Source organism: Mastigoproctus giganteus, chromosome 5 (assembly GCF_048544385.1).
Source record: "Mastigoproctus giganteus isolate SK-2022 chromosome 5, ASM4854438v1, whole genome shotgun sequence".
NCBI classification, from domain to species: Eukaryota; Metazoa; Arthropoda; class Arachnida; order Uropygi; family Thelyphonidae; genus Mastigoproctus; species Mastigoproctus giganteus.
Window position 1 is genome coordinate 14582507 of NC_143579.1, and position 14022 is coordinate 14596528.

Below are 14022 nucleotides of genomic sequence, written 5' to 3' on the forward strand. Positions count from 1 at the left end.
AATAATGCATGAATGATCAATTAAGATAAAAAATGCGACTATTTTTAATGTTAAAGCCTTGTTTGAGATAAGCAAAAATAGTAATCATCATCTGTAGCTTCAACTGTCTGCCTTTTTCTTACGACTCATTTGCTTATCGTGAGTGTAGGCTCTGGCATGAGATGGGCAGGTGAGTGCTTGATAGTCCCTTGTTTTAATTCCTTCAATAGCATCAACCCTTTTCTTCAAGCTCTCATATTCATACATCAGAACACCGAGTTTCTGCTTAACCTTCTTATAATCATTTCATTGAAAATGGCACAAGTAGCACACACTGTAAAAAACACTAATTAATAGAAGTGTCCTTGGCAGTTCTCAAAACCCCTCTACGTTGGGTTCTTTCCAGAATTAAAAAAAAAAAAAAAAACCAACTGTACATTTGTATAACAGAATAATTTGCATCTTTTTTGCAATAATAATAATAATCCTATTTTACTATAATAATAATAATCCTATTTTACTATAATAATAATAATAATTAATAATCTTTTATATATATAAATGCGCTGGTGACAAAGGAACTAGTTATTGTTGGTGACTCTATTGTCAGGAAGAAGGGGAATATATTGTGTAAAAAGAATAGATGAAATAAGACCACGGTATCTCTGCCAGGGAAAAAAATTGATGACGTTGTGAAGAATATATATCTTTTAAGGGCACAAAGGGTAATATTGTTGTACACATTGGCACCAATGACATTAAGAGTAGGAGATCTGCAAATCTACTTAACAAGTACAGGTCAATGTTGCAAAAAAGTCGTGAGTTAGGGTTAAATTTGAAAGTGTCTGCAATTCTTCCCAGACACAACAGATGGGAGTATATGATGAGGGCCTTGTCAATCAATTCGGCCCTGGAGGTAATGTGCAAGGCTCAAGGGACAGAATTTTTTTCAGCGTGGTATGTACTTGTTAACAGGAGAGACTGCTTCTATAGATGGGATACACTTAAATAGAAAGGGTGCAAGAATATTTGCTGGAGCTATCGAGGCAGTGTTAGGTGTGTCAGAAAACTGCTAGCTTGGGAGCATTCACAGACTAAAAGGTTAAAAGTAGTCGCAGGCAGAGGTGATTCTTGCACTACTTCTATTAGAATAAGCAGCGTCCTGGAGCGAGGGGTGTTGGGGGTTTCAGGGACTGATGGCAGTCATAGTGAAACAAGTGGGTATATGGGATGTGTTAGGGTAACTAAGTATAAGAATAGGTTGTTGTTGTTATTAGGTTTTTTGGAGCATTAGCAACTAAGGCCATGTTGCTCCGGGAATAAGTGGTGGTCATTCCCTTACCTTTCCACATCCTCCGTATTTGGTGGTGACGGGCTCGAACGCTGGTCTAATCAATAAGCGTGTGCTACGCACTGCTGCTCCTTCCCACCTGGCTACAGAGGTGCCTTAAGAATAGGTGCATGTATACCAATGCTAGAAGTATAGTAAATAAATTTGAAGTGTTGGTCAAGACATCAAAGGCGGATATTGTTGGGATATCAGAAATATGGTGTCACACAGATATTAGGAATGCAGAATTGGAATTTGTGGAGTACAATGTTTACAGAAAGGATAGACAGGATAGAAAGGCAGGAGGGGTTATGCTGTTAATTAAGAAACACAAAAGTAAAAGAAGTGCATCCAGTTGATATAGATGAACAGTGCACTGTTGAGTCAGTTGGGTGTGACATAAATACTGCGAAAGCAAAAATAAGAGTAGGAGTGTGTTAGAGGCCTAATGACTCGAATGAGTACAATGAACAATTGTACAGAGAAAGAGTGGGCTAGTAAATCAGAATGTCTTATAATAGGAGATTTTAACTTCCCAGATATTGACTGGAACTTGAGTTGGTCACGCTAGTAAGACTAGTAAGACTTTTATGGATTTATTGGAACGATTGTTTTCTGCAGCAGCATATTCAAGAGGCAATCAGAGAGCATAATAATACTCTTGATCTGGTTATCAGCAGTGATCATTCGTGTATTAAGAATTTGCAGATAAAGGAACCACTAGGTAGCAGTGATCACAGTGTACTTATGTGGGATTTACTTAAAGATATAATTAGCCATCAGGGGTAAAGGAAAGGGTTTTTGCTTCCATAAAGGTGACTACAGTGGTCTCAAACAGTTTTTAAATTCGGTACAGTGGGATCAACTGATGATGTTACCAACAGCAAATTCTAAGTGGGAAGCATTCAGGGAATTAATCATGGAAACTACTAAAAGTTTCATACCTATTAAGTATATAATATCGGTGTGTAGATACACCATAGACAACTCTTAAGAAACTACAAAGTAGTTGTTGTAGGCATCATTTGCTCTTTCTCATATTGTGCTCTGCCTTCACGACTAGTTGCAGACATGACTGGGTCGTCATGTCTGCAATACCAGGGTACCTGCCCACCCACTGATGACAGGCCAATAGCCTTGAAACATGTCTGGGTGGTGGTACTCACTGAGAATAAGTAACAATAGTCTTCTCTATTAGTGAAGCGTTACTTATTCGAGGTAGTGCAATATCATGGCAACTCTTCGTGAAGGCAGAGCACAATATGAGAAAGAGCAAATGATGCCTACAACAACTACTTTGTAGTTTCTTAAGAGTTGTCTATGGTGTATCTACACACCGATATTATATAGATATTAAACTCTTAATGCATTATGCCTTATGCATTTAGTTATTTTAAATACCTATTAAGAAATATTGTTCAAGGTTTAGGCCTAAATGGTTATCAAATGAACTAAAGACTCATGACAGAGAAGAAAAATGCATGGGATGCATATAAATTATCAGGCGACACAGAAGCCTATGGCAGATATAAGCTAGTCTTTAATCAAGTCACAAAGGAGATTAGGCATGTGAAGACAGATTACGAGAAATCTTTGGCAAAGGATGCTAAGAAAAACAGCAAGGATTTCTTTACTTATATAAACTCTAAAAGGAAGAGGATGAATCTGATTAGTCCACTTGATATCGATGGTTCAACTGTTGATGATCCTGCTCAGACAGCAAACAAATGGAATGAGTATTTTGCATCTACATTCAGACATGAGGATTGAAAATGGCAGAAGGTTATCAAATTGCAGCAGGGTGCGTTAACGATTTTGTAATAACTGAGAGCAAAGAGGAGGAGAAAATGTTGAAGTTAAACATAAGAAAGGCACTGGGGTGGATGGCATCTATCCAGTTATATTAGAGGCAACAAAGAAAGTAAGCAAACCCTTAGCCATAATTATGAGAGCATTCTTGGACTCAGAGAAGGTCACCACGGACTGCAGATGTGTAAATGTATCCCCAATTCACAAAGGGGAATCGAAGTGTGACACGAGTAATTACAGACCAGTTAATTTAACTTCTGTCCCGGGTAAAATAATGGAGTCACTGGTTAAAGATGCATTGCAGGATCATCTAGACAAAACTGCAGCAATAATTCAGACACAGCATGGATTTTTTTAAGGGAAAGTCTTGTCTGACAAATTTGATTGGATATTATGATATGGTTACAAAGGAACTGGATGCAAAAAATAATTTTGACATTATATACTTGGATTTCAGGAAAGCTTTTGACACTGTTGTGCATGGAAGACTACGGTACAAATTGGAGCAGAATGGTACTAAGGGCAAGTTGCTACAATGGATAAAAGGATGGTTGAGTGGGAGAAGACAGAGGTGGTAATCAATGGGCACTGCTCTTCGTGAACTAATGTATTAGTGGAGTCCCACAGGGTTCCATGTTGGGTCCACTGTTGTTTTGTATATTTATCAATGATATTGATGAAGGTATATCAGGCTTAATGTCGAAGTTTGCAGATGATACAAAGGTTGGCAGGGTTGTTAATGACAGTAATGGCAGTGTGCTACTGCAACAGGATCTAGAAAGTTTGAAAAGATGGGCTGAGAAGTTGCAACTGAAGTTTAATATTGACAAATGCAAAGTACTGAATATGGGTAGAAGTAACCCCAGAGGAACGTACCAACTGTGTGGTACTACACTTAAGGTGGTAGAAAATGAAAAAGACCTGGGAGTAATTGTGGTCAGATATGAAGTTTTCTGAGCAATGCAGACAAGCTGCCAGGGCAGGTCATGGAGTATTGTCAATGATATACAGGAATTTTGCTAGCAGGAAAAAAGAAGATGATTGTCCCTCTGTATAAGGCAATGGTCAGGCCACGCCTTGAGCACTGCGTACAGGTCTGCAGGCCTTATTTTAGGAAATATGTAGATTTGCTTGAGAAGGGCAACAAGATTTGTGAGGGGAATGAAGGGATCCTCTTACCAAGAGAGGCTTAAATTCTGCAAATTGCAGTGGCTGGAGACTAGGCACCTGCGAGGTGATCTGATTGAGATGTATAAGGACTTGAATGGGTTGAGCACGCTGAATTCTAATGGGATTCTTCCACTTGTTCAGATTATGAACCTAAGGGGGCATAAATTCAAATTGAGGAAAGACAGAGGTAGAATAGATGTGTGGAAATTTGCCTTTAGCCAGCGGGTAGTTAATTGATGGAACAAACTTCCATCTGTCGTTGTGGAAGCTGATAGATTAAATAAATTTAAGGAGGAACTGGACAAACATTTAGAGGGAATGGCTGTGCAAATTTTTTTTTTTGGCTGATGCTGCATAAGCTCATATACACTTGCTTTCTTGCATCACATGCCACTATCACTACTACTACTATAATACAAACAAACAAAAGCTATGTCTCTATTTTGAATTAGCACTTGTAAATATTAGTATAATTTATTTAATACCATTTTTAGGTATATTAGCATATGAGTAAGGTGCCTATTGTCTTCACCATATCTATACATCCATCCATCAGTCCTCATACCACAACTCCTAGTGCAGTGATTTTCAACGGGGGTGCCGCAACAACATTCTTGGGGTGCCGTGTAATTTTGGTTTAAGTTACTTAAAGTTATTATTTTTTTGAAATTTATACATTTATTTCATTATAAAAAGGTGTATGGTATCCATTGTACCATATATTTTTAATTTTGTGATCTATAATTGATCTTTATTTAGTACCTCTATATACAGAATAAAATTTTTATATAGGTATATATTAAAAGGTCGAAAACCACTGTTAGGTATTTCTTTTGGCCTAGGGGTGCCGTGAAAAAATTACTGGGACACTAAGGGCGCCATGAACCAAGAAAATTTGGGAACCTCTGTCCTAGAGGATGGATTTTCGTAAAATTTTATATTTGGCTGTTTCAGAAAGAATTGTCGAGCCAGCCCCAAATTTCTTTAAACTCAGACCTTTCTTTAAAATAGAAAAACAGCAAATATTATTTCTTTGGCTATATGTCCAATTTAATTAAAATTGAACCAATAAAAATCGGGCTCATTTTTTCCCTGATTGGAGGAAAAAAAAGGGCAATATGGCAGTTGCATAGAAATAAGATGATCTTGATTTGCACATAAGAGTCGCAGCTATTTCATTGTGGGGTGTTTTTTTTTTTTATACATCATGAATTACAATGATGTGGCTATTAAATAAGGAAACTGCATACACAGCAATTACACACGAAGTGTGTAGTGTGCCTTTGTTTCATACACCTGTGAAACAAAGGCACAGAAGTTGCCATTGAATCTTTCCCTAGTTGACTGCCAAGTCAGATTCCAATGTGCTCATTTGCTTTGAAGTGAGACAGGTTTTCATTACTTTGTGTTCTGCTGGAAAAATTACATAATCGCATAATGAATAAACCTCAGATTTTTAATAAAATTAGTGAAAACTCCAATGAAAGCATGATACGATTTGTTATGTCAAGTTTATGGGGGAAGAACTGTCAAGAGCATGCATGTTTGAATGGCATAAATTATTTTTGGAAGGAAGACAATGAACCAAGGCCATCCGGTATCCATGAAAACTGATTAAAATCTGAACCAGTAAAGACATTAATCAAAAGTATTAATCAATATGGACAAAGAAAAACAAATTAGGCCACGGGGGATGAGAAATGGCAGCTGAAGTTGAACACTGATAAATGCAAGGTACTGCATATGGGTAGCAGTAATCCAAGATTAAGGTACTAACTGAGTGGTGCTACACTCGGGACATTAGAAAATGAGAAAAACCTGGGGGTGGGTGCCTCCGTAGCCAGGTGGGCAGGAGCAGCAGTGCATAGCACACGCTTCTTGATTAGACCGGGGTTCGAGCCCGTGACCACCAAATACGGAGAATGCAGAAAGGTCAGGGAATGACCACCGCATATCCCCGGAGCAAGCAATATGGCCTTAGTTGCTAATGCTCCTAAAAACCAAATAACAAACAACACACACAACCTGGGGGTGATTGTGCAGTCAGATAGTTCCCTGAGCAATGCAGACCCGGCTACCAGTACAGCTCATGGCATTTTGCCTATGATATACAGGAACTTTGCTAACAGGGACAAGAAAGTGATTTATTCCATGTATAAGGCAATAGTCAGCATCATGAGTACTGCATACAGGTCTGGAGGCCTCATTTTAGGAAGGATGCAGATCCAATGGAATGGACATAGAGAAGGGTAACGAGATTGGTGAAGAAGATGAAAGGGTGATCTTACCCAAGTTGCACATACAAGACTACTGTACAAACTTGAGCAATGTGGCATTAAGGGCAAGTTACTGCTATGGATCAAGGAATGGTTGAGTGGAAGAAGACGGTGGTCAGAGCAGAATTAAGGATGAAATAGGCCCCCAGCCATATTTAACTTTGAGACCCTTTAATATATATATATATATACAGTAGACTCTCGATTTTCTGGGATAGATGGTAAAAAACAAATCCCAGATAATCGATTTCCCGGTTAATCCAAAAATACAGAAGTCCCCGACATACGTAAGAAATATCCCAGGACTTCTTACTTCGTTGAGTTTTACCTAACTCGGGAATGGCTAATAACATATTGCTACTATATTATTATCGACAAATCTGAATTCCGTGCAATACTTGTTAATGTTTGGCCATTTTGATACATCTCTTTAGAGATTTAACAGATGCACCGTTTTCAAACTTTTGAATAATTACAAGTTTTTGTTTAACTGAAAACGCAACTCTTTTGTGTTTACCCATCATTTTCGCAATTTCTAAACAAAAAAAAAAAAAAAAATTACTATAAAAAAAATTCCGACATCCCTGACATAAATAACAAAACACGACAATCAACGTGAGGCACTAAAACAAACTAAAATTTGGTCTCTCTCTCTTTTTTTTTCTTTTTTTTGAGCGGTACGTGTGAAGACAGCGGGGGATTGCAAGATAATAGGTACACTTCCCAATGACGACTTATAATGCCGCTTGTTGCTTATTTATGACTTGCAAAATATCTGTTTATATCTATTCTAGTTATTACTTGAATTTTTTGATTTGTGGTCAATTTTTTTTTTAATTTGAAGTCTTGAAGTGTCACAGTTAATCCGCTTCCCGGTTAATCGAGAGTCTGCTGTATATATAAACTATTATTACTGTTAGAAATTTTTAGCACTACTTTAGAAAATATTTACACTGAAAATGAGGCCCTGCTTTGGGTGAGGGCCCAGCCATGGCCGATTTGGCCATAGCGTTAACGTGGCCCTGAGAGTGGTTATCAATGGGCACTGCTCTTCGTGGACTAATGTTATTAGTGGAGTTTCCCCAGGGTTCAGTGCTGAGTCCATTCTTGTTTTCAATATTTATTAATGATATTGATGAAGGTATAACAGGCTTAATGTCTAAGTTTGCACATGATACAGAGGTTTGCAGGGTAGTTAATGACAGTTATCGGGGTGGGGTACTGCAAAAAGATCTAGGAAATTTGAGTCGAAGGGCTGAGAAATGGCAGTTGAAGTTTAACATTGACAAATACAAGGTACTACACATGGGCAGAAGTAACCCCAGAGTAACTTATCAATGTGTGGTACTATGCTCAGGGTAGTGGATAATGAAAGACCTGGGGATAATTGTGCAGTCAGACACAAAATTCTCTAAGCAGAACAGACATGTTATCAGGACAGCTCATGGGGTTTTGTCAATCATATACAGGAATTTTGGAAATACAATGAGATACAGGAAATGTATGGAACAGTGCATGCAAACCCAAGGCAATTATTTTGAAGGGGATAACTTGAAGGTTAAGATAAGAAATATTTCATTACATTTATTTTATTGTAATGGTCTCATTATTTAATAGCCACACCTTGTAAATTCCATATATTTTGTATAAGCTGCTTTTGATATGCCAGCACAACGACTTACTACTGGCTTATACAAACATTTAACAAAATTGTAATTTTGACACATTTTTATAACAGTTCTGACTCTGAATGATATACTTCCAATAAACAGCATCACAGTTTCATATTGGAATTAAGTTACTTAAATTTGGAGCTGAAACCACCTCAGCATGTAAGCTTATTGCCATAAAAATATTAAAGTGTCCATTACTAATGGGAGGCTCTGGACTTACTGTCGCAACATAACCCACATATTAACTTATTAACATAACCCACATATTGCTGACGAAATTTGAAAATTATGGAATTTAAAATGCATCCCTTTCAGTCAGTCTGGTAGTGATTTCCTGACATCCTTTATGTCATTTAAATTAATCTTTCATTTCTTTAACTACCGTCAGCATGAGAAAAGCTCTTCAATTTTTTTTAGTATTTCAACTGGTTTTTAGTGGAATAGTAATCTACCATGTAAAGGTGAACCTTCATGGAGGGAGCAAGGTTTGGTTCTCAATTTCTCATACTGCATTAAACCAAGTGAATAAGAGATAAGTTTTGTAAAGCAAATGAAGCACTGGATGAATTAAGACTAATCTACACAACATATATAAGTGCTAAAAGGGCTTACAGAAGATGACGTCTAGAAATGCTTATGTGCTTGGAAGCGCATAAATATGGAATTGTGCATGCAAGCCCAAGGAAGTTGTCTTGAAGGGGAAAAGGAGCAAGGTATAAAATATTTCATTATATTTATTTTATTGCAACAGTCTCATTATTTAATAGCCACACCTTGTATGACATTTGCTAACACACCTGAAATATGCACTGCTTACAATATCTACTTGTTGGTATTATAGCTGCATATCAGAGGTCACTACCATTGCACAAATGTGTAACAGCATTGACATTTTCCTAGTTTTCCTTACAGCTTAATAAAGAGACAAATGCCACATTTCTGTTGTCTGCTCATTTGCCATTTGTTTAGAAAGGACATGTCTAAATTCCATCGGTTAATGTAAAAAATATCTTCTAAGCATTATCAAAGCAAGGCTGAGTTAGCTGTTCTAAGGCATGTGATCTTTTCTCACAACTAAGATGTCATGTCACCTATGAAGGAAACAAATAAAACCTTTTGTAAGCTTGAAGTTGCTTTGGGTTTAATCTTAAAACAAAAATTCTTAGCATTAAAATATTGATATTTAATTGAAAGCCCAATCTATAATTTTATATACCTTATACTTGGATCCACCTGTATTGTGAGCTGTGCAAACAATAATACATATGTCATTGTCTTTTACAGTTGAAGATTTGCCTCTACATAAGGTTATAATACTATGAGAGGCTCTCCTGCATCGTATATTTAATGAAGGTAAAAGTCGATTAGCAATCTCAACCTCACAGCTTAGTCTCATTGATAAGCAGGAAAAACCTAAAATTAAAAATATTAGATACAGTAAATTCATTGGAACTATACATCAAATATATTTAATTTGTTTAATAATTAACAATATAAGCAGGATATTTCATTTACTATTTCCAAATCTAAAATCATTTAACCTTTTTTCTCCACAAAAGTCTGGATGATAAGATAATTTGGATTTCCTACATACTGAACACAGTAGATGCTCCTACTACTCTCCAGCAGTTTACTTGTGGATTGCCAAAAGTGAAATGAACTTTAAATGCACACAAAAGGTCACTGCTCTTATACAAACTTAAAACCTAATGTCTCATAGAGACTGGTTTAGTTACATTTTATAATGCAGCCTTCTATCAGACTATAGGAAAAGAGATAGATTGGCATTAAAATCACCTTGATGTTGCCTAATTATACAAACAAAGTAAATTTTCATATAGAATAAGGATCAAATACAATAATAAGAGCATAATGGAGGATGGAAATGATAAGGAGGAATAATATTTGTGGACAGTTTTAACAAATATGGAAAATGAAAAGTTTGAAAACCACAATGACATTAGTTCTGGAAATAATCTTTTTAAGTATTTTAAGGACCATCTTTATGCTTGTAACTGAAAAATAGTTGAAAAAGTCAATCAGAATATAAGCATGATTAATTTATTAAGAAACAATTGTCTGATAGGAAATCACTATGCTACACAATTTACACCGTAAAAAGTCCCCTTCAGCAAGAAATGAACTATTACAACACTTATATAGCACAATAGCCGTTTTAATAAATAAGCAACACTTACAAACCCTATATCAGGTTCTTGTTCACATGCAAATTAGCAAGAACAAGGCATATAAATTTGTCCTTTCTCAAACTGCTGATGTAAGGGAAGTCTCTAAAAACATGATTAAATTAGGCAATGCCTTAAACAAGCAAAAAAAATAGTTTAAAAAGTCAATCAGAATATAGGCATGATTAATTTATTAAGAAACAATCATCTGATAGCAAATCACAATGTTACACATGCCTATTTAAAGATATGATTAAAGTCTTCTTCAGCTTAGTTTCACACATCCACAGACATTTTCCTCTATGGGGCTGGAAGTCTGATAACACATTTTGCTAGTTCTACAGATTCTGTGGTTAAATCTTATATTTTTATATGGCTCGGGAACAAAAATTCCTCTGACAACAGGTCTGATCACATTACTTAGGCAGCCATGCTACTTGTCCAACATATCCACTCCCTTTCCGACTACACTGCTACTCAACTGCCTAGAAAATACAGCAGACCTATATAGTAGAAGTCTAATATATTAACAATGCTTGCCAACAGTTAAGGAACACATCTTTTGGGCACCTGAAAAACATTTGTTCCAGAGATGATGTTATAGTCACCAGTAAATACACACCAACAAAGAAATGGGTTTGTAACTTGGTCCTTGAGGCTGTCACAGACATTCTCTCAGGCATGACAAGCTGTGCTTGCTACCTAGGAGTCTAAAACACTGATGGAACTGATATTCAGATGACACAAGTCAAGTGGACCACATTTCAGTGAAGTCTGGTCATTCTGTGACAACCAAATCTTCTGTTTGCACATTTACAACTGTAGGACTGTTAATAATCCTGGGTATAGCCCAGGATTACTAACAGTCCTACAATGATGTTCATAGACTGGCCATTAGATAGTCCACCACACTGAACCTCTTGGTAACTCTAGAAGGCTTCCAGATCACCTAGTGTTTAATCTCGCTGCCTCTACTCTGCCAGATGGTGACTGGAGGGAGTGCAAATAGTGTGCATTGTCAAGGCCATGTTATGTCAAGGAGCTGGGTATTCTTGCTGTGTCCACCATATCCAAAAATTTCATTACTTCATACATGTCCTCCACACATTTTCTTACTACTAAACATGAATAGTCAAACTAATAGAACAAACAACATATCTGCAATAAGGTCAAAACCTTCCAAACAACCTTCATTTCACAACAGAGCCGGAACTAGGGTGAGGTGAGTGGGGTGAGTGGGGCAGCAGCCCCATTTTAAGGGTGCATTTGACCAGTTATATTTTAAAATTGCTTCATTTTTGATTTAATTACAGTTGGACCTGTGTTTAATGAACTTCTTTATAGTGAATTTTTTGAATTCCTTTTGGTAATTACATTTAAAATTTCTGTAGAATGAAGAAATTTCCATATAACAAATGGATTACGAGCGACAACTTTGTATGCTTTGTTTCCACCTCTGGCCTTTATGCAATTTAAGCAATTAGAAAGTGCAAGTTAAGGGTTAAAGGGATTACCGTTCCACAATGTAAGTGGAACGTAAAACGTATGCAACCACCTATACCACATACCGAGAAGTCATGCTAGTCAACTACTTTCTATAGCCAGTCAAAAGATTAAGGCATATTCCCGACACGGATAATAGCTTCTGGTCAACTTGTGTTCTTTGCTTAAAATAAAAATTTTATTAAAAGAAAACTGCATTATCTTTGTATGTGCTACTTATGATTCCAGAAATTTTTGCGATTTTTGTGAAAGTGAAAAAAATTATAAATTCAGCATTTATGGAAAAAAAAATCAGGGAGGAACAGTGTTTTACAAATTTCAAAAATAACAGAGAAATTCCAATTATAAACTTCTATAGTGTTTATAAGCCCATTTTGTGATGTCACACCTGTGAGCTTTTTGGTCTGTCCTCCAGTGCTAACCACTGGAGGACAAACAAAATTTTTCAATCGTTGAAATATCAACAGATATTTGAAAAATTATGTTTTATCAATTCTGCAGGATATAAAATCTGTAACTCCTTTACAACTTCTCCAATTCGTTCATGAGTATTGTCTAATGGAATCTTATCTAAATAGTGTTATGAATTTTTCTTACCCTGCCTGTAACAGTAGCTTCTTGTGAAAGGTTCTTCAAAGTGAGAAAAATTCAATTAAAATAATACACCACTGCATATTTTTAGTTTGTGTTATAATGTTAAAAGTACTATATTTTGCAATATTTTGTTTGTATGATTTAATATATATATATATATATATATATATATATTAATATAAATATAAACTATCTAGTTTTCAAATTTCCTTGTAGTATATAGAATTAAATTCTCTGTAGATATAAACGAATATTTGTAAGTTTATTTTTCTTTGATATTTTTGTTTCGTTATATTCATCATTGTATTATTTAAATTATTTTATTAATAAATATATGCAAATAGACTGTTGGAATGGTAATTTTTATAAATTCGTAAAGATTGCAGAGGCATAGCAAGGGGGGGGGGGTGAAGAGAGGGAATTTCCCCTGGGTGCTGAGCTTCAGGGGTGCCAAGAAGACATGTTGTCCCTGGGCATCGACAACCCTAGCTACGCTACTGAAATATTGACTACATGAATATAATGGGAGCGTACTTACTACACTTTTGCCATAGGTGTGGAATTGCTTAGTTCCGGCTCTGTTTCACAAATACACATGGTCTCAGTTCCAAATCTCAATGACCCATTTCAACTTAGTCTGCCAAAATCCCAATTATTGGGCGATTCAACAACTGCTCATTTCTGTTGTCCTAATTATTCACTGTATGATGTCTTTTGCTTCAAAGGTAGTACCTGTGCTTATGTCCACTCTGATATTCTCTATCACACACTTGATAATTTGGAATCTCCTCTTTTCGATCTTCTCTGGCTTAGAATCCCTCTGACCCATTCTGGCAAATTCATCTGTTGCCTCTATCGGTCTCCCAACTCCACTAATCACGTGCAAACTCTGATTTTTTTTTTTTTTGTTTCCTTGAAATTTGACTTTCTCCAGCCCAGATTTTCTAACAGTGAGGTTATTTCCTTGATGATTTTCGAGTTCACAACTCCAGCTGGCTTCAGTTTTCTAGTTATACAAAAAAAAGCTGGGCGACATGCTACGGCTTTTGCAATAACCAATGACCTCGCACAGATTGTTCATTTGGCTACCAGACAATCCTAACCACACACCCAACACTCTTAAACCTTTTTCTCACAAATAACCCTTCAAAGTAGTACATAGTCAAGGTAAGTTGTCCTCTAGGCACCTCAGATCACAAATTGGGGATGGCCTCTTCTCCAATGGAGCCTTTCTGTCATGGCCATTCTCAACCTCGTGTTTTTTGACATTACAAAAATGTCAAAATGGGATGATATGCTGGATTTCTATTCTTTTCCTTTGGTTGGATTATTGTTTTAAATCGTCAGATGTCAATGATTGCTCAGGTTGTGTCAGTGAAATTATTATTATTATTAGCCATATGGTGCAAGGAAGTCTGAGGCTTATGCTACACCAGCCAAAAAAAAAAAAAAATTGAGTTACCCTGAGAGAGAGAGAGAGAGAGAGAGAGAGAGAGAGAGAG

At 36.4% G+C, this 14022-nt stretch overlaps 1 protein-coding gene across 1 annotated transcript in view; it reads right to left on the reverse strand.

Annotated features, from left to right (window-relative positions):
- LOC150085190 (leucine-rich repeat protein 1-like) overlaps positions 1-13349 on the reverse strand; it is a 33784-nt gene extending 20435 nt beyond the window's left edge. Inside the window, exons 1-2 of the mRNA XM_090373860.1 lie at positions 13253-13349; positions 9454-9650 (exon numbers count right to left, since the gene is read on the reverse strand). Of these exons, the coding sequence (XP_090229986.1) occupies positions 9454-9650; positions 13253-13349 (294 nt within the window). The remainder of the gene's footprint in view (positions 1-9453; positions 9651-13252) is intronic.
- Positions 13350-14022: the final 673 nt, after the last annotated feature.